Consider the following 21,490-nt stretch of genomic DNA (forward strand, 5'->3'; position numbering starts at 1 on the left):
TTCTATTTTAAAAAATTAAGCTAATAAATACTACTTTTATTTGTTTTAAAAGCTACTCTTAGGAAAATATTCAAAATCTAACCCAACTTTATAAACTAAAAAAAATAAAATTTTCAAACAATTATTTTTGAAATTTTCTTTAGAATTCAAATATTTTTTCACATGAAAGTGGAAAACTAACCAAAAGAAAACAACAAAATGATTACTATCTATGTTTTAATCGAGTAATTTTGTTTATAAAACAAACCTATTAACACTTTCTGCCATTTTTTTTTCTCCCTACTTCTACAGTGGATTCCATGTCATTTTTTATTTTATTTTTATGATTTAGACCTATCTTTGACCACTATTCTCATTTTTCATTTGCTTGATCCTCATTCTTCCAGGTACTTATTTTTTTTATTCTTAAATTTCGCATAAAAATTGTTTAAAAAAAGGTTCATGGATATTTTTACGAAAGTTTGCAGAGCAAAAGCTTTTACGGAAGTATTACTACCTGGAGATTGGAGAGCTGGTACTTAGCATCGCTATTCTTCTCCTTCAGCAGCCAATTATTTCAACGGTGCCGACTGCTGCTAAAATTATTCTATAAAGTCATTGACCATCTCGACGTAAGCATCCAGATGCTCTCGCTTCCACTCCTTGAATTTGCAGCAGATGAAATTGTTCATATAAAAAACAATGAAAAAAAATAAAGAATAGCATTGAGTACAGATTGCATTATTGCACTTCCTAAGTTTCGACCCCAACAAAAAAACAAAACCACCCCAACAATATTTTCACAAAACAGTGAGATTTGTAAGAAACTATCGAATCTTCATAATAGTATGATATTATCCATTTTGAGCATAAGCTCTTGTGACTTTATTTTTATTTATAGGGATGATGTTCTTATTCATAAATTCATGATCAACACATTGATTAGTGACTTCTCCCCCAACAATCCTCAACAAAACTAACCAAAATCTAGCAATGAATCTAATATCAAAATTAAGAAATCTCAATCCATCCATTGGATTCATGATGCAAACATAAGGAAAGTGACTAAGCGAGTCTTGGACCAACTCTCGAGTGGGAGGCAGGGAGTCGGAAAATGTGAGGAAAAAAAAAAAAAACAAAATTGATTCAATTTATTTACTATATTAGTTTTCGATTAAATCATTGTTGAATTCTACGAAAGGGAAGTAGAGGATTAGTATCCATGTCGCATGAGCATGTTGTGAAATGAGAAGCCAAAAACAAAAAGTTTCTTCTCCGTGGGTATGATATACAAATCTTATATTATGATGCACGAGTGGAGAAAGAAAGGATTGTGTTTTACCTCAAAATCCCAATGTCCGTACAAGTCAGGATCCTTTTCGTTGCACCAAACATAAGCATAAACTACAAGCTTCTCAAAACTGTCCTGCAAACAGTCAACGAGAGCCTAAAAAAATTCTATAGAATCACAGTCGTCGATTATCATAAATGATTAAGTGATAAGAACTCCTCATAAGAAATATTGCAAGGGCCGTAGAATAACAATGTGATCTCAAAGTTTGTTAAGTTTTTCATTAACGACCTAGCAATTTACAATAACTACTAATATGTATGATGCATGGCAAGTTGAAAATATCCATATCAGAAGGTATTTTATAGTAGTCCGTACTTGATTGTAAAGGAAGTATATTTTCCGATTCTACGATTGATTCGAGTACAAAGTACTTGACAATAAAATACAGTTGAGTACCAAGATGAGTCAAATACTTTACCATTAAAGAGACCTCAACTGTGCTCCTCTTGTATTCAACATCCTCATATGCGTCTAAAATATCCATTTCGGAGGCTGTGATGCCTGAAAGAATCTGCAGAGAAAGGGATGGTTGATAAGAGTACAGGATAGTTCAATATGAAAGCATAAAACGACATGGAAAAAATACAGGTTCATTACTAGTCGAACGTGGCTTAATTCAACACAGGATGGCATTACAAACCTTGCCAGATACTTTCTTGCTATTAACAGGTATGATCGCTGGATAAACTCGTCCTTTAATGCTTAATCTTTGACTGCAAATTCTCAAGCAAGTTACAGAGTTCAATCATGGACCCGGGAATATAAGCAAGCAATAGAAGAATATTTTTAATCTTTTCTTATCATAATGTAATCATATAAACTATGAATCAAAACCTTGAAAACTAGAGCAAGCAAATAGATGCTGAGCAATAAAAGTTTGTAATAATTATTCGGAAATCATCATTTGTAAACACAGAGAAGAGTGAAACAGAGAAACAGTATCAAATCAAGTAAATGATAAGATGGATGCATAGAATAAAATTTTCCTCTAGGATTCCAACATGAATTAGACTATCATGAATGCAAAGTTTTGCTTCAAATTTACCAGAAGAAAAGAAAATAACTGTGATGATATGCAAATCAAAGAGTAAGTGTAGAAAAATATTTCTAATGTAATATTTTCTTGTCTTAATGCGAACATTAACTGAGAAACAAAACCTAGAAAATCACAAGTACAGAATTCGTTAACAATACTTAATAGAAGATCAAAGTCAATAGATCACAGATTTCTGTGACAAGAGAATCAAACAAAGAAACAGCATCAATCCGAGTAACTAAATGATTGATAGCGCAATCAAATTCTCCATAAAAAATAAATAAAAAAAACCAGCACAATTTAGCTTGCTTCAAATTTATCGAAAGAGAAGAAAGTAACAGTGACGGTTTGGAAATGAAAGAAATAAGAGAAGAAGAATATTTCTTATGCAATCCTTCCTCGCCATGATGCTAATATCAACTAAGAAACAAAACCTATAAAATCAGAAGCATAATAGTTCGCTAACAATACTCAAAGATCAACATCCAAAAACTCTATAGAGACAAACTATACGAAGAAACAGCATCAATCTGAGTAAACTATAAAATCGATCGAGCGAATAAAATTTCTTTAGGAAACCAGCACGAATTAGCTATCATCAATGCGAGTTTTACTTCGTTTAATCAAAAGAGTAGAAAATATCAGCACGATTAGAAAATGAAAGAGCTAAGAGTAGAAGAGTATTTGTTATATAATCCTTTCTCACCATAACGCTAATGTCAACCAAGCAACAAAACCTAGATAATCAAAACAAGCATACAGTTCGCTGACAATACTAAATAGAAGATCAACATCCACGTACTTCAGTAAATACAAATTACACAGAGAAAAAACACAAAGCCAGGCATCACAAGATTAATAGAGCGAATCAAAACCTAAATAGAAAACCAGCACGAATTAGCAAATCATCGATGCGAATTTCACTTCAAGTTCATCAAAATAGAAGAAACTAACAGCGAGGATATGAAAATTGAAGAGCTAAGAGTAGATGATGAAAGAACAGACTAGCCATTGAGGACGGCAGCAGAGGACTGAGAATCACGCTTCAAGAGGATACGAAGGACTTCATCAGCCATGAGAGTACCGTAGACGAAGACTCTGTGAAGATTCTGCTGCGGCAGAGCAGGCGCGAGAGTAGCTAGAGACGCCGAATCCATTTTCCGCGAAATTGCTTCTCTGTGGATTGTGAGAAGCAAATGCAAATATAAATGTAATTGTTCGCAACTGATTTCGCGCCACCTGGCGCTATTATTGATTACCAAATCACCTCAACCGCATTTCATACCACCGATGTATAATTATAATCCACGCATTTTAAGTTTTTCTTTTTTATTTTATTTTATATTAAATTAACTTTTTTTTCTTTTTATCTATTTAATATTTTCAAATTTGGTGAGTTAGAGCAAATTTTATAAATTTTGAATTTTAAATTTTAAAATGTATAATAAATTAAAATAGACAAAAATAAATGTTAATAAATATAGTATTTTAAGTTATGATTCAATTTTTTCTTTGTTAAATAAAAAATAAGATTTTTTTTACTACTATTAGAATATTATGAATTTAGGATTTATTAAATATTTTTCAAAGTTAGAATAAATTTTAGGCATTGAGTTACATATTAAATAGAATTATATTGAATTATGTAAATTCAAAATATATATATATATATATATATATATATATATATATATATATATATATTTATAAAATTCAACACCCCTATTATATATTAAATTTGTGTTTTTTTAGTAAAGAAAAATGAATCAGAATTTGAACTTCGAAAAAAAAAAATAACTATTGTTATTCACATGTAACCCACAACATCTTTGAATTAACGGTTATTTTAAAGAAAAAATCAATTTTAGAATCGTTTCGTACGGTTTTATGAAACCGTGTGCTATGCCTCGAATCCGTAGTCAATCCTATTTACGATAGGAGCAGTTGACAATTGAATCTAATTTTGTCCATTATTTTCATTTTCGTATCCGTAATAGTGCGAAAAGAAGGAAGGCCCAATTCCAAGTTGTTCAAGAATAGTGGCGTTGAGTTTCTCGCCCCTTTGCCTTAGGATTAGTCAGTTCTATTTCTCGATGGGGGCAAGGGAAGGGATATAACTCAGCGGTAGAGTGTCGCCTTGACGTGGCGGAAGTCATCGGTTCGAGCCTGATTATCCCTAAACCCAATGTGAGTTTTTCTATTTTTACTTGCTACCCGCCGTGATCGAATGAGAATAGATAAGAGGCTCGTGGGATTCTATTTTTACTTGCTACCCGCCGTGATCGAATGAGAATAGATAAGAGGCTCGTGGGATTGACGTGAGGGGGTGGGGATGGCTATATTTCTGGGAGCGAACTCCAGGCGAATATGAAGCGCATTAAGAGTATATTTGAAAGTGATTTTGAAACAGTTAAAATCACTTTGTTTTTCGAAATGAGGGAGCCGTCTAATAGCACATGTCCAAAGTTCAAGATTGTGAAACGTACAGAACTATTGCGGTCGTAAATAACCGAAAATGACGACGATTTCCAAAGCTAAGCCTTACTAGTAAGGTCAAAAACTAATGGATCTAAGTTAAGTAGTAATTGTTGTTAACCATCACTGGAAGCCTCTGGTTTGTTTGGTTTGTGGGATTTTGGAGTTAGGAATCTGTGGCTATGGCTTCTGGAAGTAGTTGTAGTTCTAAGGACGATATGTGCGACTTGAGTACTACGTGGGGCACTGCTCCGAGCAGTTTGTTCTCCCTTGAGATACCATTCTCGAGGAGATCGAGAACTTTTCTCACCTCGTTAGCGAGCTCGATCACCATTTCATCCTCGTGACCTAGAGCCATAATAAGAAATGTTTATACACCTACACAATGGTGAGGAACAAAACCAAAGGAATGTTGCTAGAAAGAATTTGGCTCCATCTAGGGGGATGATAAGGTTACCTATGTTAAACAATGCCTTCTCTAACATGAAAATATAATCCTTATTGTTTCCACAAGGCCCAGCAGCAGTAGCAATTTGTCTAGGATAAGTGCAAAAACGCAAACATTTTTTAGAGCAAAAGTCATTTCAAATCGACCCTTAAAATTTTGTCATTTTACCTAGCCATGTCGTTTAACGGAGCTGGACCCAGGTAGTATTTGTTCACTTCTTTGTCCAGAGTCGATGTGAAACTGCATTTCGGATACGAATCATAGCAAAGTTTAAATAAATTGCATATGGAAGTTAAAAACAATTTAGCCAAGAAAATGCTGGCACATACACAATTACTCCTGAAAGGGCAGGCTCAAGAGAGCTCTCTTCCTGAATAAAGAGATACAACATAATGAATGTGTCGGACTTGAAAAATGTACAAATTCCTTCAAATTGACAGTACCTTGTAGAAGTTAACAAGTGTCTTTTGATCATATTCACATTCTCTATGTTCTAAATACTGCGATTGACAAAAAGAAGAAGAAAAAATTGTCATAACTTTCAAATGGCTTGAAATAAAGTACCAAAAGGAAAGAGTCAATCAAGAAATTCTGGTTTAAGACTAGGAAGACAAGGAAGAAAGATAATGAAGAACCGCAACATAGTGATAAGGCATGTTTGGGAGTGATTTTGAAACGGTTAAAAACATCGCATTTATTAGGTTCAACGTTACTCTGAAACATACTCGAAATGAAAATTGAATTCATGTAACAAAAGAAATGTTTCGCTTATTCTATCGTTTATCAATAGTGGTAACAGCTTAAACCCACCATCAGCAGATATTATCATTTTTGTGTTTTCTATTTAAGGCTTTGTCTTAAGATTTTTAAAACCAGGAGAGGTTTCTACACTTATAAATAATGTTTCATTCCCCTCTCCAACCAACGTGGGGGCCAGCGTACTCGCTGACACTCGTTCCTCTCTCGAATTGATGTCGTTCCCCTATTAAATCAAATGTGAAATCTCACAATCCACCCCCTTCAGGGCCCAACGTCCTCGCTGACACTCGTTCCTCTCTCCAATCAATGTGGATTCTCACACCTACAACCGAAATGAAAACCGAGCGTTCGTGGTTTGGTTTTACACTCTTAAACCCGATTTTTTACCATAAAATTGATTCCAAATGCTTAAAAGCATGTTTTGGAGTGGTTTTGAACAGGGCAAGAGTAGATTTTAACCATTTGAAAGTCATTCTCAAACACATCTTTATACGATTAACTAAATCTAAATAAAAATAAATTGTAATTGACATTAAATTACCTCCATTGCAGTTCTTTCCCTTTCAGGAGTCCCCCGCACACAGTAAGCTGCTCCCCACTGAGGAAAAGTTATGTAGAAAACTATAAAATGAGTAGCAAGAACAGAGAAAGCGATCCATGATCCACTGAGAATATATTCAAACTTATTTAGATCAGTTGATCTTACACAAATTGCTGCTTCTTCCTGTTCCAACGTGAGAGTTCTAGCAGGATTTTCTGGCGTACCTCTGTGATCAATGCATGCTGGTCCAAAGATGAGACAAATTGTTATGAACAATAAAATTGATTAAAGGAAATTACATCTACAACAAATTCTTGCTGGAAATATTAAACTTGCCGAGGTCGAAAACGCGCTTATAATCCTTGATATAACCTACAATTTTCTCGTCAAATTCAAATCCTGGATTCCACACCAGTGAGCCATACCCAAACACCCAAAACACCATGATTATAAAGCTCCTGGAAAAAGGAAAACAATAATCATGAAGAACAATAGATGTTCCAGCCATTTCTTGTAATAACTAACCCTACCCCCACCCCTCCCGTTCGTGGATGAAATGATATCATGAATCTCCAAATCAGAAACCAAAATGCAGATTTAAAGAGCAATTACTAGTAATGCTTCAAAATCAGAGGACAATATTTCTGAAATCGCAATCCATAGGGCTATAATCAGTTCAATTACGCGCTCGTTTCAATTCCGAAACGTGAAATAGAAGATTGAAATCAAGATAATTCAAGAGGAAAATATTAAGAAAAACGTAGAGAAAGAGAGTTTAATTCTTACGCGAAGATCCGAAAACTTTTCCTGGAAAATGAAAGAGAAAGAGGAGGATGAGATTAGAGAGTGGCTGAGTTCTGTTCTTCCTCCCCCTCTTGATTCTCTCTGTTTCTTCTCTCTCTTCCAGGGAAATGGTGTTTTTTCGAGAGGAAGAAAATGAATGAGCATTCTGATAGTTTATAGTACCGCGAAGATGATGAACCGAAACTGAAACCGATCCCACAGAGTTGGGACCACTTGTGTGCCACGTCAGCCGCTGAAGTCTGTACCCGACACGAACGACGACGTATAGAGATCTTAAGTTGTATCACGTGTAACACGGATTCTGTCAGGAATATATATATATATATATATATATATATATATATATATATATATAAATTAATGAAAATATTTCAAAATTTGTATTTTATCTTTAAAAAATATATATATTCCTAAATTTTTAAATGTTTCAGCTTCAATTTTTTTCAATTTTTTTTAAAATCTGATGATGGAAATCTCTTAGCTTGTTTAAAAATACTCTTAATTTTTTAAAAATAATTTATTAGTAACTTAAAAAAATTTAAAAATAAAAAATTACCTATGAAATTTTAAAAATAATATTAACAATTTACCCTTATAAAAAAATTCACAAAAAATATTAAAATCGATGAAGGGAAGAAAACTGGGCACTCATACATTATTTCATACTTTTAAATGTTATTTTTGAAAATTTAGGAATCTTTTTGGAAACACCGTCAGTAAATATATTTTTTATTTTTTATTTTTTTAAATCTCGAGGTGTTTTTTTTTAATTAAAGTTATTAATAATTTTTTTTTGAAAATTCAATAGTTTTTTAAATATTTTTAAAAGTCAAAAATATATTTTAAAAAATTTTGGAAAGTTTTTAGAATATTTTTATAAACAAAGGAAAAATTAAAATATATTTTTATTAATTTAGTTTCGGTTAATATTTAAAATTTATATTTTGTATTTTAAACCTTTGGATTAATTATACTATTTAAAAATTATTCTTTAAATAAAATTTAAATATCTAATAAAACTTTTCATTAAACTTCAAACCTTTTGAACTTTTATGATCGTATTTTAGGGGCGTAACTATAAAAGACTAGTATTTCATATATTAGTTAATTTGAAGTATCTAATAAATCTTTAAATTTTATATTTTATATTTAATAGATCTTAAATTATATACTGACATGGCATTCATCCACTTATATTATTTAAACCATCCTTCTAGATGAGTTATTAGTAGTTAATTTTTAAAATCACTAACAAATATTATCAGCTTTACTTGTTAGGACATTAGCCTCACACTCTTGTAACAAATGTTTGGTTCCCTCTTCAACCAATGTGAGATTTCACAATCTATCTTTCTTGAGGGCCAACGTTCTGCTGACATACTGTTGTTCGGTGTCTGCCTTTAATACCCAAAGTCTACCATTAGAAAATATTGTCCATTTTAACCCGTTACCAGTCTTACGACTTTAACCACACATATAGATGGATGGTCCATTCGTTTTAAATGCTTAGACACGTGTAATTGTAAAGACCATCTTCTTAATTTTCCAACAACTTGGGAAGAGCTAATAACTAATTAGGGCATTGGAAGCGAGCCTCAATTGTCTATTAACCATGATATTTTTCGCCATGATATTCTTTTTTATGAATCGAAGATATTAACCAAACATGTGATTGTTTTTTGTTTTAAAAATACGAGAAACCGAAACAAAAGTAACGGGTAAGAACTGAAAGTTTTAAAAAAAAATGTTTATGATTCATAGAATTAAAAATTTAATAACTAGAAAATATAAAATTGGAAATTCAAGCCAAGTTAAAAATGGATAACAATGTAAAAAGAATTTAAAATTTAAAATTCAGTTCGTACAGTGGAAAAGTGCGCGTTAGACACCCGTGAGGAATGGGGCATTCGTGGCTTCTTCAATTCTACCGCGAAGATTGGGCATCGAGAGCGGAAGGGCAATGCACGAAGCTACGGCTTCACTTCGTCTGAAATTGGTAAAGTGAAAAACTCTCTCTCTCTCTCTCTCTCAACTGATAAATCTTCAGCATTGCAATATCATCATCGTTCATTCGATTTATTTTGCAATTTCGATCACTTTCCAACTTTCCGCGCACTATTTTCTGCTTTACTCTGATTCACTTCTTAATTCATCCGCCAGGCGAACGAAATCGTGAGTATAAGCGTTTATTCTACCCGATATCCTTCGACTCTTAGTTTATTGTTGATGGAATCAACATCGTTTCAATTTAATCTCATATATTTATGGTTTCTTTAGTTTCTACTACGGAATGGCGTTTGATTTTTCATCGTCTCGTGTTGAATCGTGGATAGACTCATTTGGATTTGAAATAGAGATTTGAAATTTTCGAAACTGGAAACGAAGAACATTTGAGTGGGAAATGAAGAAAGAAAACGGCAACCGTGGATCGGGGGTTTCAGGTTCTCGTCGGACGCGGTCTCAGATAGCACCGGAATGGACCGCGGCGGAATGCCTTGTTCTTGTTAATGTGATTGGGGCTGTGGAGGCTGATTGTATGAAAGCTTTGTCTAGCTATCAGAAATGGAAGATTGTTGCCGAGGACTGCACAGCTTTGAATGTGGCTCGGACTTCGAATCAATGCAGGAAGAAGTGGGAGTGTTTGCTGATTGAACATGATGTTATCAGGCAATGGGAGTTAACGATGCCGGAGGATGATTCGTATTGGTGTTTGGAGAGTGGAAGGAGAAAAGAATTAGGACTTCCTGACAACTTTGACGAGGAGCTGTTCAAAGCAATTTATAATGTCTCATCAATGAGGGCGAACCAGTCGGATACAGAGCCCGATAACGATCCAGAGGCTGCCGTTGAGAACGCCGATGAAATTTCAGAGCCTGGTATGATACTTTATTTCCTAGAGCTCTTAGAGATTAAGTTTTCATGTGAATTTGTTGCTTTAAGTACACTTCGATAATAATTATATTTTGATTTTGCGAGTGGTCAACAAGGGAAATGAAAATAAAGAGCATAGAGGGAATGAGTTCTAGAATGGTAGCTTTCTAGGCTACCACATGTCGTAGAGTTCTAGAATAGTTTTTGGATATTACAAAAAATACAGTTTTTGCTCCTTGGCCAACCCCTAGAGGTTGGCCTCAAGGGCCTCAACTTTGGCCGGAGCTCATGGGGGTCGGCCTCTCGGGCTCGATAGTGACCCTCTTCAGATACCCTTCGTGGCCTTTAGACATCCAAGCGATTAGTCATGTCAGTTATGAGCATAATGCAAGCAGGGGCTCTGATAGCCTGGTTATAAGATGATATCTTTTTTTAGTTTCTTGATCAGTGATGATCAGTGATTGAGGAAATTTTAGAAACGTTTTTTTCTTCTTCTTGCTTTCGATGCTAAAAACTCCGGAAAGAATAGTTTAACTGCTTCAGAATCTCAGATACTGTGCTTCCTTCAAACATTTCATGAACATATGTGCTTGTATCTAGAAATCATGTCTACGTAAAAATCAAAACGAGATGTCGAAAGAACCACCCTCAGCATTGAATTGAAGAATAGGAGCAGTGACGCATTATGTTATATAGAACGGGTCGGTATTATGGTGATTCCTGGATCTAGATTCATTATTTCTTTTCCTTCTAATCCATGAGGTGCGATTTGAACTTTTCTAACTGCATTTTCATAAGGGTTAATTGTGAATTTTTTTTAAACCGAAAAAAACGGGTTTGTCATAACTGCATAAATAGCTTTGCATCATGTTCTATAGTGTGGTTAAAGGGTGAGATGGATCTTACAATTGCTGTCTTCAAATTACTTCAATAATATTGGTCTTCTTCTTTCTGATTTTTTCATGTTAGGCCCTAAAAGGCAAAGACGTGGTTCAATGTCTAAGAGAAATCAAGGCCTTGAGAAATCTTTAGAATGTAAAGAAGACGAAGAGGAGGAAGCAGAAGAACAACCTCTATTAAGCTCTCCAGAAGCAGACCTTCGCGATTGCTACATCAAAAACAACGGAGCAAAGGCGACCGACGACATTGAACCCGAAGAGCAAATGATGGTGAAGAAATTGCTTGAAAATGCAGAAAATGTTCAAGAAATTGTGTCTGAGAATGCAGAATGTGTAACTTCTGATGAAAAGAATGACAAGGACCAAACTAATTTGATAAGACGTCAGGGGAGCAAGCTTATCAGATGCCTAGGAGATTTTCTTAACACCATTAACGATCTCCGTGACCTGCTCGAAGACTTTGAGTGATTCTCTCTTCACGAAAATTTCAGTTTTCGTTGACCCACCAAGTAAGCGTTGTTCTCAAATGGTATCCTCGACTCCTTACGTAAATGTTTGTTTAAATCATTTTGTTAGCACGTCTTAGGAAATTGCCAATTTGTTGACGTTTTAGACTTTTGAATCTTCTCGTCTTTCTTCCTACAGACAAAATGTCAGGTTGGCCATTCGAGCAACGTTTAAATGCTGTCGACATTTTCCAGGTTACAGATAGAAACCCAATCTAATGTTTATTTATGAAAACTTTTTTTTTTTGTTCTTTTTTTCATGAATAACAAGAAAGATCGTACCAAACTCCAAACTAGAAACATTAAACTATGTTGTGCTATTCCCTTTGATGGAGAGTGGGGGGAGCAAACTATGCAATATCTCTTAAAAGAATCAGCCTTTAAACAGCTCATCAAAACAAGAAACTTCTCTTTATTGCTTCTCCATTTTGATCTTCCTTCATTTTCCCTTCCAAATACACTTTGCAACACCTTCCCTCACCCATGGCTCATACAACAGACCTGTTTTTACTCATCTTATTTGTAGCGTGCTTTAACACTTCCTCTAGTACCAGTCCCGAGGCCGAAATCCTCATCAAGTTCAAGAGCTCTCTTTCGAACAACACCGCCTTAGACAATTGGGACACGTCGATCAACATCTGCAACGACGATCCCAAAACGAAAGGTAAATTCTGGACTGGTGTGACTTGCAAAGATGGAACTTTGTTTGGGTTACGGCTCGAGAATTTGAGCTTAGGTGGTGTTATCGACATAGACACGCTCGTGAACTTGCCATCTCTAAGGAGCATGAGCTTCATGAACAATAGCTTTCATGGTACAATGCCAAAGGTTAAGAAACTGGGCGCATTAAGAGCTTTGTATCTTGCATACAACAAGTTCTCTGGTACAATACCTGAAGACGCTTTTGAAAACATGAGGTCCTTGAAAACGGTGCGTTTAGAAGAGAATGAGTTTAAAGGACAAATTCCAGGTTCCCTTTCTAGTTTGCCAGCCTTGGTGGAATTGAGCCTTGAAGGGAATCGATTTGAAGGCAAAATCCCTGATTTTATTCCGAGGGATTGGAAGTTGTTCGATTTGTCCAATAACCTATTAGAGGGTCCAATACCTTCTGGCTTAGCCAAAATCGATTCCAATGCATTTGCAGGTGAATAAGCTATAACTCTATAGTTTATTTATTTATTTATTTTTTGCTCTAAAGAAAATAGATAGATAAATAGCCTCTTGATCAAGTTTTCGAGTAAGTAACGATTGTCTCTAATGAGTTGAACTCAATAGATAGTTTTTTTAGCGAAAGAAAAATGTCATAGTTTAATTGGTTTGAGATTTCATATTGATTGGAGAGGGGGACGAGTGCAAGCGAGGACATTGGACTAGAGTGGATTGTGAGATTTCACTTCGGTTATGAAGGAGAACGAAACATTGTTTATAAGGGTGTGGAAATCTTGAAGAAAAACCTAAACCGAAAGTACAAAGAGAGTAATATCTACAAGTGGTTTTTTCGGTTGTATGATGTACCGAGAATTATACTATAAAGTAGTTATTAAATGTGGCATTAACGTTCTAAAATTATTCAATTTAGAGATTATTGTGAACTTTTTGGATTCTTTGAAATTTATTTAGATTCATATTCATAATTATCTTTAGTTACCATTTTCTCTATGAAATAGATATTTTAAAGTTAAATATTTGATCCAAGTTTTGGACAAAATTAATTGAAATCCAGCTAGGTATAGGTTGTATAAACAATGTTAAATTAATATGATCTTAATACAATATTTTATGATTTTAAATTTCAAGTGCATAAAACTTTGTTTGTATCTTAACATTTTGATTAAAATATCTGTAAATTACTAAGCTTATAATTAAATGTTGAACCTAAAAAGTTTCATTTGTCTTTTACAGGGAACAAAGATTTATGTGGACAGCCTCTGAGCCGATGTAAGTCTCCAAAGAAGTGGTACATCCTCACCGGAGTCACTGTCGGAATCGTCTTGGTAGCCGTCATTGTCTTGTACCACCGCTACCGCCGCCGGAGGGCTCTGTTATCGGCGGCAGAACAAGCCCAAAACTCAAAAGCCCACGATCAATTGGGCCTAGAAAAGGCCCAATATCAGGAGCCGACAGAAGAAAATACGAAGCTGCAGTTCGTGAGGGCCGATAAGCCCTTCTTTGACTTGGAGGAGCTGTTGAGAGCCCCGGCGGAAGTTCTGGGCGGCGGCAGCTTTGGGTCGTCATATAAGGCCCTACTTTCAAATGGGCCTCCAGTGGTTGTAAAGAGGCTTCGGCCCATGAGATGCGTTGGGTTCGAAGAGTTTCACGACCACATGAAAAGGTTGGGGATAATTTCACATCCCAATTTGCTTCCGCCTGTGGCCTTCTATTATAGAAATGAAGATAAGCTTTTGATTTCTGAGTTCATGGGGAATGGCAACTTGGCTGATCATCTTCATGGTCATGGTATGTATGATCTTCAACCCTTCTAATACTTAATTATTTCTTTTTTGTTGGACGATGAAAGTCCCATATTGGCTAATTTAGGGAATGATCATGAGTTTATAATTAAGAAATACTATCTCGAGAAGCCTAAATCACAAGAACTTATACTCAAAATGGATAATATCATACCATGGTGGAGAGTCGTGTTTATATAACACTTTTTATATATTTTTTAAATATATTATAGTCGCTAAATTTGACTGACATAATATTTTTCTTATTCCATGAGATTAAATAATTAAATTTTAGATGATAATTTTTTTTTTAATCTATTAAAAAATGGTTAATCGAATTATCTTTCACTCGTCCTAATTTAAAATAATAATATATATTTTTTTAATGATGGATCTACCTAGAAAATACACGTTATTTTTTATATTTTTTTTTTATAGCCAAAAAAGATATATTTTTTTAAATATTCCAGCTCAGCGTACGCCTGAAAATATTGGGCTAGACTGGCCCACACGGCTACGGATCATCAAAGGAGTGGGCCGGGGCCTGGCCCATTTACACAGCGAGTTGCCGAGCCTGAGCCTACCACACGGCCACTTAAAATCCTCCAACATTCTTCTCAACAGCAATTACGAGCCTCTATTAACCGACTTCGGCCTCGACCCTTTGGTGTGCCAGGATCAAGCACAGCAATACATGGCGGCGTACAAGTCTCCGGAGTTCAACCGGCACCGTCGGGTATCCCGAAAGACCGACGTGTGGAGTCTCGGAATCCTGATCCTCGAGCTTCTGACCGGGAAGTTCCCGGCGAACTATCTCCGGCACGGCGGAGGCGCAGCCAACGGCGACCTGGCGGCGTGGGTGAAGTTGGCTGTGCGGGAGGAGTGGACGGCGGAGGTTTTCGACGGCTACATGATGAAGGGGACGAAGAGCGAAGACGGGGAAATGGTGCGGCTGTTGCGGATCGGAATGATTTGCAGCGAAGAGGATGAGGATCGACGGTGGGGATTGAAGGAGGCGGTGGAGAAGATCGAGGAATTGAAGGAGACGGAAATTAATACCGACGATGAGTTCTATTCGTCTTATGGCAGTGAAGTGGAAGCGCGATCAGTCGAAAGGGAATGAGTTTTTCCTTTATATTTTATTTTCGATTTATATTTTTAAAGGTCTAAATAGTAAATAATCTTAATTTTAATAAACCTTACCCTTATTAAACTTTCAAAAAAAAAAAAAAAAAAAAAAAACCTGATTAAACTTGCAATTTAACCCTAAAAAAGAAAAAATTACAAAAATATTGTTACTCCATTGTTAACGAGGAATTTTGTCACAAGAGCTTATTCGGGATAATATCATATTATTGTGGAGATCATGAATCCTAACATGGTATTAGAGTCATTCCCTTGACTTAACTATGTCAATAGAATTCTCAAATGTCGAACAAAAAAGTTGTGAGTCTCGATGGTGTAGTAAAAAATGACTTACGAGGAGGTGAGTCTCAATTAAGGGGAGGCTGTTTGAGGGCTCCATAGGCTTCGAGGGAGGCTGTATGGTGTACTTTAGGATTAGCTAATTTAGGGAATGAGCGTAGATTTATAAGCGAGGAATACATGAACGTACATTTTTGTATGAGGCCTTTAGGAGAAGCCCATAAGGTTAAACTTGTAATTTAATCCGCCACCACGGTCTCTGAAGCTTATTGTTTTTGGAGCTCTCATGTTCTGTGGTTGGTTTAACAGGAAAATGGTGTCAAAAATAGTTGGGAAAGAAAAGGGATGGCGTTTGAAACAATCAAATAAACGAAAATAACTGTAAATAAGAACCAGAGAAAAATGGATGGGAGAGAAAGTGATTAGGTGATTGAATTCAACGATGGTTTTGAAAAAATGGAAATAAAAAACCATATCTTTGTTGGGTCTGTTTGGAGGTTTAGAGCCTGAAAAACAGAACAAAAGCAAAAGCGACCAAAGGGAAAACCAAAACAAAAACAAAAACATCGGAGAACTCGAAATTGTTTTGGGTTCTCCGGGTTTGGTTTTTGTTTTTGGTTTGGTTTGGTTTTCGGGTTTTTTTTTTTGTTTTCGTGGGGGAAGAAATAAAGGATGTGGTTACCAAGATACGGGCTTGACAGGAAAGAGAAACTGGATGTGAAGGGAATTGTGGCAGTGGCAATTGACAGAGACAAAGGAAGCCAAGGGGCTCTCAAATGGGCCATTGATTATTTGCTTCAAAGAGGACAATCAGTTTTCCTCATTCATGTCAAACTCAGATCCCCTTCTAATTCTTCCCAAAGTACTCTCTCTAAACCTTTTGTTTTCGTGTAAAAAATTGTACTTATGTATACCGTGGTCTGTTAAAAGACGACTTTTAACAAAACTTGACATGAATCTTGAAAATGTCGTCCAAGAGTGTTAGATCCCACATTGGTTGGGGAGGAGAACGAAACATTCTTTACAAGGGTGTGGAACGTTCTCCCTAAGGCAAGACCCAGAAGAGAAAGTCTAAAGAGAACAATGTCTGCTAGTAGTGGACTTGGGCTCTTACGAAGAGATCGTCAATCACTTCTTGTAGGTAGAGCATTTTCTCTTCGATCTCGACTAGTCGGTTACACCAAGATGCTTTGGGTAGAGATTTAAACGTTTCACGTTTGGGATAGATGCCTTAATAAATTGTGACGGGTTCGAATTCGGTCCCAAGTCTTTTAACTTGCAATGTTTGGTAAGATGGAGCTGTTTTTGAGTGCAGAGATGAGCTCTAAATCTGACTCTGAAGCCAGCATCAAAGAATTATTCCTTCCTTTTCGTTGCTTTTGTACTCGGAAGGATGTAAGTTTTTTATTTACGTGTTTTTTGAAGATCAAAATTTAACTTTTTGACAAAAATTGTTCATAAAATTGAATTACAGATACAATGCATGGATGTTGTGTTGGAAGATACAGATGCAGCAAGGGCCATAATTGAGTATGCAGCAAATAAGGCCATAGAGAACATTGTTTTGGGCGCTTCAGCAAAATCTGGCTTCTTAAGGCATGTTTTTTCTCCCACGTTGTTCAAAAACTCGATGACCCAAAAAACTCGATCATTGAGGGGATCATTCTAGCCGGAATGATCAGGTTGAGTTGAAAAGGCCCTTTTCAACCCGACCCATGAACAATCTAGTTTTTGTTTTACGCTGCAGGCATGTTTTAATCACTTTTTGTTAGATCTCACATCGGTTGGAGAGGGAAACGAAGCATTTCTTATTAGAGTGTGAAAATAATCTCTCCTTAATAGATGCATTTTAAAACCTTGAGGGAAGCCTAGAAGGAAAATCATTTTTTATTTGTAGCGGTGGGCTTAGGCTGTTACAAATGGTATCAGAGCCAGACACCTGATGGTATGTTAGTAAGGACACTGACCCCCAAGGGGGTGGATTGTGAGATTCCACGTTGGTTGGAGAGGGGAACAAAACATTCCTTATAAGGTATGAGGGTGTGGAAACCTCTCCCTAGTAGACGTATTTTAGAACCTTGAGGGAAAGCCTAGAAAGTCTAAAGAGGGGAACGAAACATTCTTTTTTAAGGTGTGGAAACCTCTCCCTAGCAAACGCATTTTAGAACCTTGAGGGAAACCCGAAAAGTCTAAAGAGCACAATATCTGTTAGCGGTGAGCTTGGGCGGTTACATTTTTAGACCGTATTGTGGTCAGAGAAAGCATTGAAGTTTGTTGTAGATATCATTAATTTGGAATGATTTTCATTTTGTATGGAACAGATTCAAGACAAACGATGTTCCTGGCAGTGTAGTAAAAGGAGCACCAGATTTTTGTAATGTGTTTGTCATTTCTAAAGGGAAAGTTCAATCGATGCGTTCGGCGTCTCGTCCCGCTCCAGTGATTAGTCCTCTACGAGGTCAATTAGCTCAACAAAGCAGCCCGAAATCCGATACGCCCGAGATCCAGATGACTCACTCTGCCAGTGCAAGAGGTAGTTTCTTTCAATACAATTTCCTTTTACTTGATATTTCTGTTGTTCCAATATTCTCCATGAAACTAATGCTGAATTTGTTGGCAGCGTCTGCGGATAGGCCCCCCCTTGATCTGCCATGTAATCTGCCATGTAATCTGCCATGTAATCTGCCAAGTAAAGTGCAGGATGAGACCGATTTCATGAGGTGAGTGTGACCCTTTATGTGTTTTATTGTGAGATCTCACATTGATTTGAGAGCAGAATGAAGCATTCCTCATAAGTGTGTGAAAACCTCTCCCTAGTAGATGTATTTTGAAACCGTGAGGCTAACAATGATACATCAGGTCGAAACAAACAACATCTACTAGTGTTGGACTTGGGCTGTTACAAATGGTATCAGAGTCAGTCACCGGACGGTGCGAGACACTGGTTGGAATAAGGCTAGTCCCTCTCCATAGGAAGCATTTTAAAACCTTGAGAGGAAGCCGAAAAAGGAAAGCCCAAGGAGTACAATATTTGCTAGCGTTGGGCTTGGGCTATTGCGAATGGTATTAGAGCCAGACACCAGGTGGTGTGCCAACTGGACTCCAAGGGGGTGGATTATGAGATTCCACATCGGTTAGAGAGGAATTTTTTTTCACAAAGGTGTGGAAACCTCTCTTTAGTAGACGTGTTTTAAAACCGTGAGCCTGGCGGCGATACGTCACGGGCCGAAGCAGACAATATCTACTAGCGGTGGGCTTGAGTTGTTACAAATGGTATAGAGCCAGTCACCGAACGGTGCAAGACACTGGTTGAAGTAGGGCTAAACTCTTTTCATAGTAGACACATTTTAAAACCTTGAGGAAAGCTCCAGTTACAAATGGTATTAGAGCCAGACACCGGACACCAAACAGTGTGCCAGTAAAAACGCTGGCCCCCAAAGGGGGTGAATTGTAATATCCCACTTCAGTTGTAAAAGAGAACGAAGCATTCCTCATAAGGGTGGAAAACCTCTCCCTAGTAGACGTGTGTTTAAAACCGACAGCAATACGTAACGGGCCGAACCGGACAATATCTACTAACAGTGGACTTAAACTATTACATTCAAAAATTAGATCTTTCGTTGTTAGTACTGTACTCGTATGCGTGCTCGAATATTATATTTGCATGAAGTTTAGCACACGAGCTATTAATATTGAAGAACAACACATGATATCATGTTAAACAAAATGTTGTTGGATGCAGGTCACCATTCACAAGGAAAGGATATAATTACAAACCATCATCACCGACGCAAGAATCGGATATATCTTTCGTTAGCTCCGGAAGACTGAGCATCGATCGTATATTTCCTTGTAGTCAAGATACAGGAGGAAGAGCCACACCACCACAGGTTTCAAGCAGTACAGATTTTGACTTATCTCATAGCTTTGAGTCTCTACAGATGGGACGGATGTCAGCGGATATGAACTTTTCGTCCGAGTTCTCTTCGATCTCGCAAGACAGTGACAGACTTTCGATCTCATCACAGTCTATGGTAAGTTTTGAGTCACTTTGTTGTCTATGCATAAAATTTTCATTTGATGAAATGAAACTATGTTTTAGATGAACTTTTATATGATGGCGTGCAGGAAGACGTCGAGGCCGAGATGCGGAGGCTCAAGCTAGAACTCAAGCAAACCATGGAAATGTACAGCACAGCCTGCAAGGAAGCTCTTACAGCCAAACAAAAGGTAAGCGAAGTCGATTGATTAACGTGCCAATGGCTGCAACATCATATCTACGGTTTGTGATGCAGACAGTCGAGCTACAACGATGGAAATTAGAAGAAGAACAGAGATTAGAGGAGGCGAGATTGGCCGGGGAAGCTGCATTGGCGCTAGCAGAACAGGAGAAGTTGAAGTCGAAAGCAGCCATCGAGGCAGCTGAAGCGGCTCGGAGAATTGCAGAATTGGAAGGACAGAAAAGAATGAAGGCTGAAATGAAAGCACTCAAAGAAGCTGAGGAGAAGAAAAAGGCAGTTGATGCATTGGCAAACAATGATATCAGGTATAGGAAGTATACAATCGACGAGATCGAAGTGGCAACGGAATTCTTTGCTGAATCTCGTAAGATCGGAGAAGGAGGCTATGGTCCTGTTTACAGGTGTAATCTTGATCATACTCCGGTTGCCATTAAGGTTCTACGTCCCGATGCGACTCAAGGACGATCACAGTTTAAACAAGAGGTTGGTTACCATACATAACTCTCAGCTTTTTTGAAAATTAAGACCACAGGGAATCTCATCAGCTAACGTGAAAGATAACCGTTCACAGGTAGAAGTACTCAGCTGTATACGTCATCCGAACATGGTTCTCCTCCTTGGAGCTTGCCCCGAGTATGGCTGCTTGGTCTATGAGTACATGGCTAATGGGAGCTTAGAAGACCGACTTCTTCGACGAGGAAACACGCCACCACTTTCTTGGCAGCTCAGGTTCAAAATTGCAGCTGAAATTGGGACAGCATTGCTGTTCTTGCACCAAACAAAGCCAGAGCCTCTTGTGCACCGTGATCTCAAACCGGCTAACATTCTGCTCGATCGTAACTTCGTCAGTAAGATCAGTGATGTTGGCTTGGCTAGGCTCGTACCGCCATCGATTGCTAATAGTGTAACACAATATCGAATGACATCGACCGCTGGAACATTTTGCTACATTGATCCCGAGTATCAGCAGACAGGTATGCTTGGTGTGAAATCCGACATATACTCGCTAGGCATCATGTTTCTCCAACTGATCACTTCTAGGCCACCAATGGGATTGACTCACCATGTCGAAAGAGCTATCGAGAAGGGGACGTTCGAAACTATTCTCGACCCAGCCGTCCTTGATTGGCCTATTGAAGAAGCTTTGTGTTTCGCCAAGATGTCACTCAAGTGTGCCGAGTTACGACGTAAAGATAGGCCTGATCTTGGTAAGGCCATCCTTCCAGAGCTTAACAGGTTGAGAACTTTTGCAGAAGATACAACGCACCCAACACTGATGGGGGGAGACACGAGCCCCTCTCGCAGCAACAGCCAAGTTTCTTTACAATTTGTAAGTTTAACAATCACTTTTGAAGTACTTTTCTAAACCAACACTAACCCAAAACATAGTACTTCCGACCCTAAACTATTTTAAAATTACTTCGAAACATGTTCTTAGTCATCCGATTCATATTAATCTATTACAGGGATCATCACCGCAATCATACAACAGCTCGAGAAACCCATCGACAACTTTTTGAAGGTAAGGTAGACCACACAATTTATTATATCATTGAAAGCATGTTTGATTCAACGAAGTATTTGATAGCCCAAGAACTTATTTGGATCAAATCTCTATCAAGTTATGCTTTGTTGGAAGTTGGTCTGATGCGGAAGGGAATGCAATTTGTGAATATAAATTTGGATATTTTTTTGGTTCATT

At 37.1% G+C, this 21,490-nt stretch overlaps 5 protein-coding genes across 8 annotated transcripts; 3 read left to right on the forward strand and 2 right to left on the reverse strand.

The window, feature by feature from the left end:
• Positions 1 to 385: 385 nt before the first annotated feature.
• Positions 386 to 3,543, reverse strand: LOC111476703 (AIG2-like protein D). The gene is made up of 5 exons (XM_023120486.1): positions 3,375 to 3,543; positions 1,974 to 2,046; positions 1,752 to 1,844; positions 1,322 to 1,405; positions 386 to 641 (listed from the first exon to the last, which is right to left on the reverse strand). The coding sequence occupies exons 1-5, from the start codon at positions 3,524 to 3,526 to the stop codon at positions 582 to 584; spliced, it is 462 nt and encodes a 153-aa protein (XP_022976254.1). The 5' UTR covers positions 3,527 to 3,543; the 3' UTR covers positions 386 to 581.
• A 1,423-nt stretch (positions 3,544 to 4,966) lies between these two features.
• On the reverse strand, positions 4,967 to 7,519 carry LOC111476702 (gamma-glutamylcyclotransferase 2-1-like). Its single transcript, XM_023120485.1, has 9 exons — positions 7,379 to 7,519; positions 6,929 to 7,050; positions 6,758 to 6,834; positions 6,593 to 6,649; positions 5,736 to 5,792; positions 5,622 to 5,662; positions 5,461 to 5,532; positions 5,302 to 5,381; positions 4,967 to 5,192 (listed from the first exon to the last, which is right to left on the reverse strand). The coding sequence occupies exons 2-9, from the start codon at positions 7,035 to 7,037 to the stop codon at positions 5,011 to 5,013; spliced, it is 675 nt and encodes a 224-aa protein (XP_022976253.1). The 5' UTR covers positions 7,038 to 7,050; positions 7,379 to 7,519; the 3' UTR covers positions 4,967 to 5,010.
• A 1,744-nt stretch (positions 7,520 to 9,263) lies between these two features.
• Positions 9,264 to 11,919, forward strand: LOC111476700 (trihelix transcription factor ASR3-like). 4 transcript variants are annotated; one of them, XM_023120481.1, is made up of 4 exons: positions 9,264 to 9,392; positions 9,674 to 10,272; positions 11,237 to 11,675; positions 11,812 to 11,919. In XM_023120481.1, exons 2-3 carry the CDS (start codon positions 9,798 to 9,800, stop codon positions 11,632 to 11,634), a joined length of 873 nt encoding a protein of 290 aa, XP_022976249.1. In that variant the 5' UTR covers positions 9,264 to 9,392; positions 9,674 to 9,797; the 3' UTR covers positions 11,635 to 11,675; positions 11,812 to 11,919. The 4 variants fall into 4 exon arrangements, with proteins under 4 accessions (XP_022976249.1, XP_022976251.1, XP_022976252.1 ...); XM_023120483.1 differs by having other exon boundaries at positions 9,268 to 9,392; positions 9,730 to 10,272; positions 11,237 to 11,919; XM_023120484.1 differs by having other exon boundaries at positions 9,268 to 9,392; positions 9,751 to 10,272; positions 11,237 to 11,919.
• LOC111476181 (pollen receptor-like kinase 2) lies at positions 11,693 to 15,280 on the forward strand. Its single transcript, XM_023119988.1, has 5 exons — positions 11,693 to 11,713; positions 11,780 to 11,867; positions 12,199 to 12,816; positions 13,575 to 14,129; positions 14,593 to 15,280. The coding sequence occupies exons 1-5, from the start codon at positions 11,693 to 11,695 to the stop codon at positions 15,243 to 15,245; spliced, it is 1,935 nt and encodes a 644-aa protein (XP_022975756.1). The 3' UTR covers positions 15,246 to 15,280.
• Positions 15,281 to 16,179: 899 nt separating this feature from the next.
• LOC111476698 (U-box domain-containing protein 35-like) lies at positions 16,180 to 21,486 on the forward strand. The gene is made up of 10 exons (XM_023120478.1): positions 16,180 to 16,409; positions 16,863 to 16,942; positions 17,022 to 17,143; positions 17,869 to 18,080; positions 18,168 to 18,267; positions 19,290 to 19,581; positions 19,676 to 19,777; positions 19,843 to 20,271; positions 20,360 to 21,118; positions 21,255 to 21,486. Exons 1-10 carry the CDS (start codon positions 16,220 to 16,222, stop codon positions 21,306 to 21,308), a joined length of 2,340 nt encoding a protein of 779 aa, XP_022976246.1. The 5' UTR covers positions 16,180 to 16,219; the 3' UTR covers positions 21,309 to 21,486.
• The last annotated feature ends 4 nt before the right edge of the window (positions 21,487 to 21,490 follow it).

Source organism: Cucurbita maxima, unplaced genomic scaffold (genome assembly GCF_002738345.1).
Source record: "Cucurbita maxima cultivar Rimu unplaced genomic scaffold, Cmax_1.0 Cma_Scf00003, whole genome shotgun sequence".
Lineage (NCBI taxonomy): Eukaryota > Viridiplantae > Streptophyta > Magnoliopsida > Cucurbitales > Cucurbitaceae > Cucurbita > Cucurbita maxima.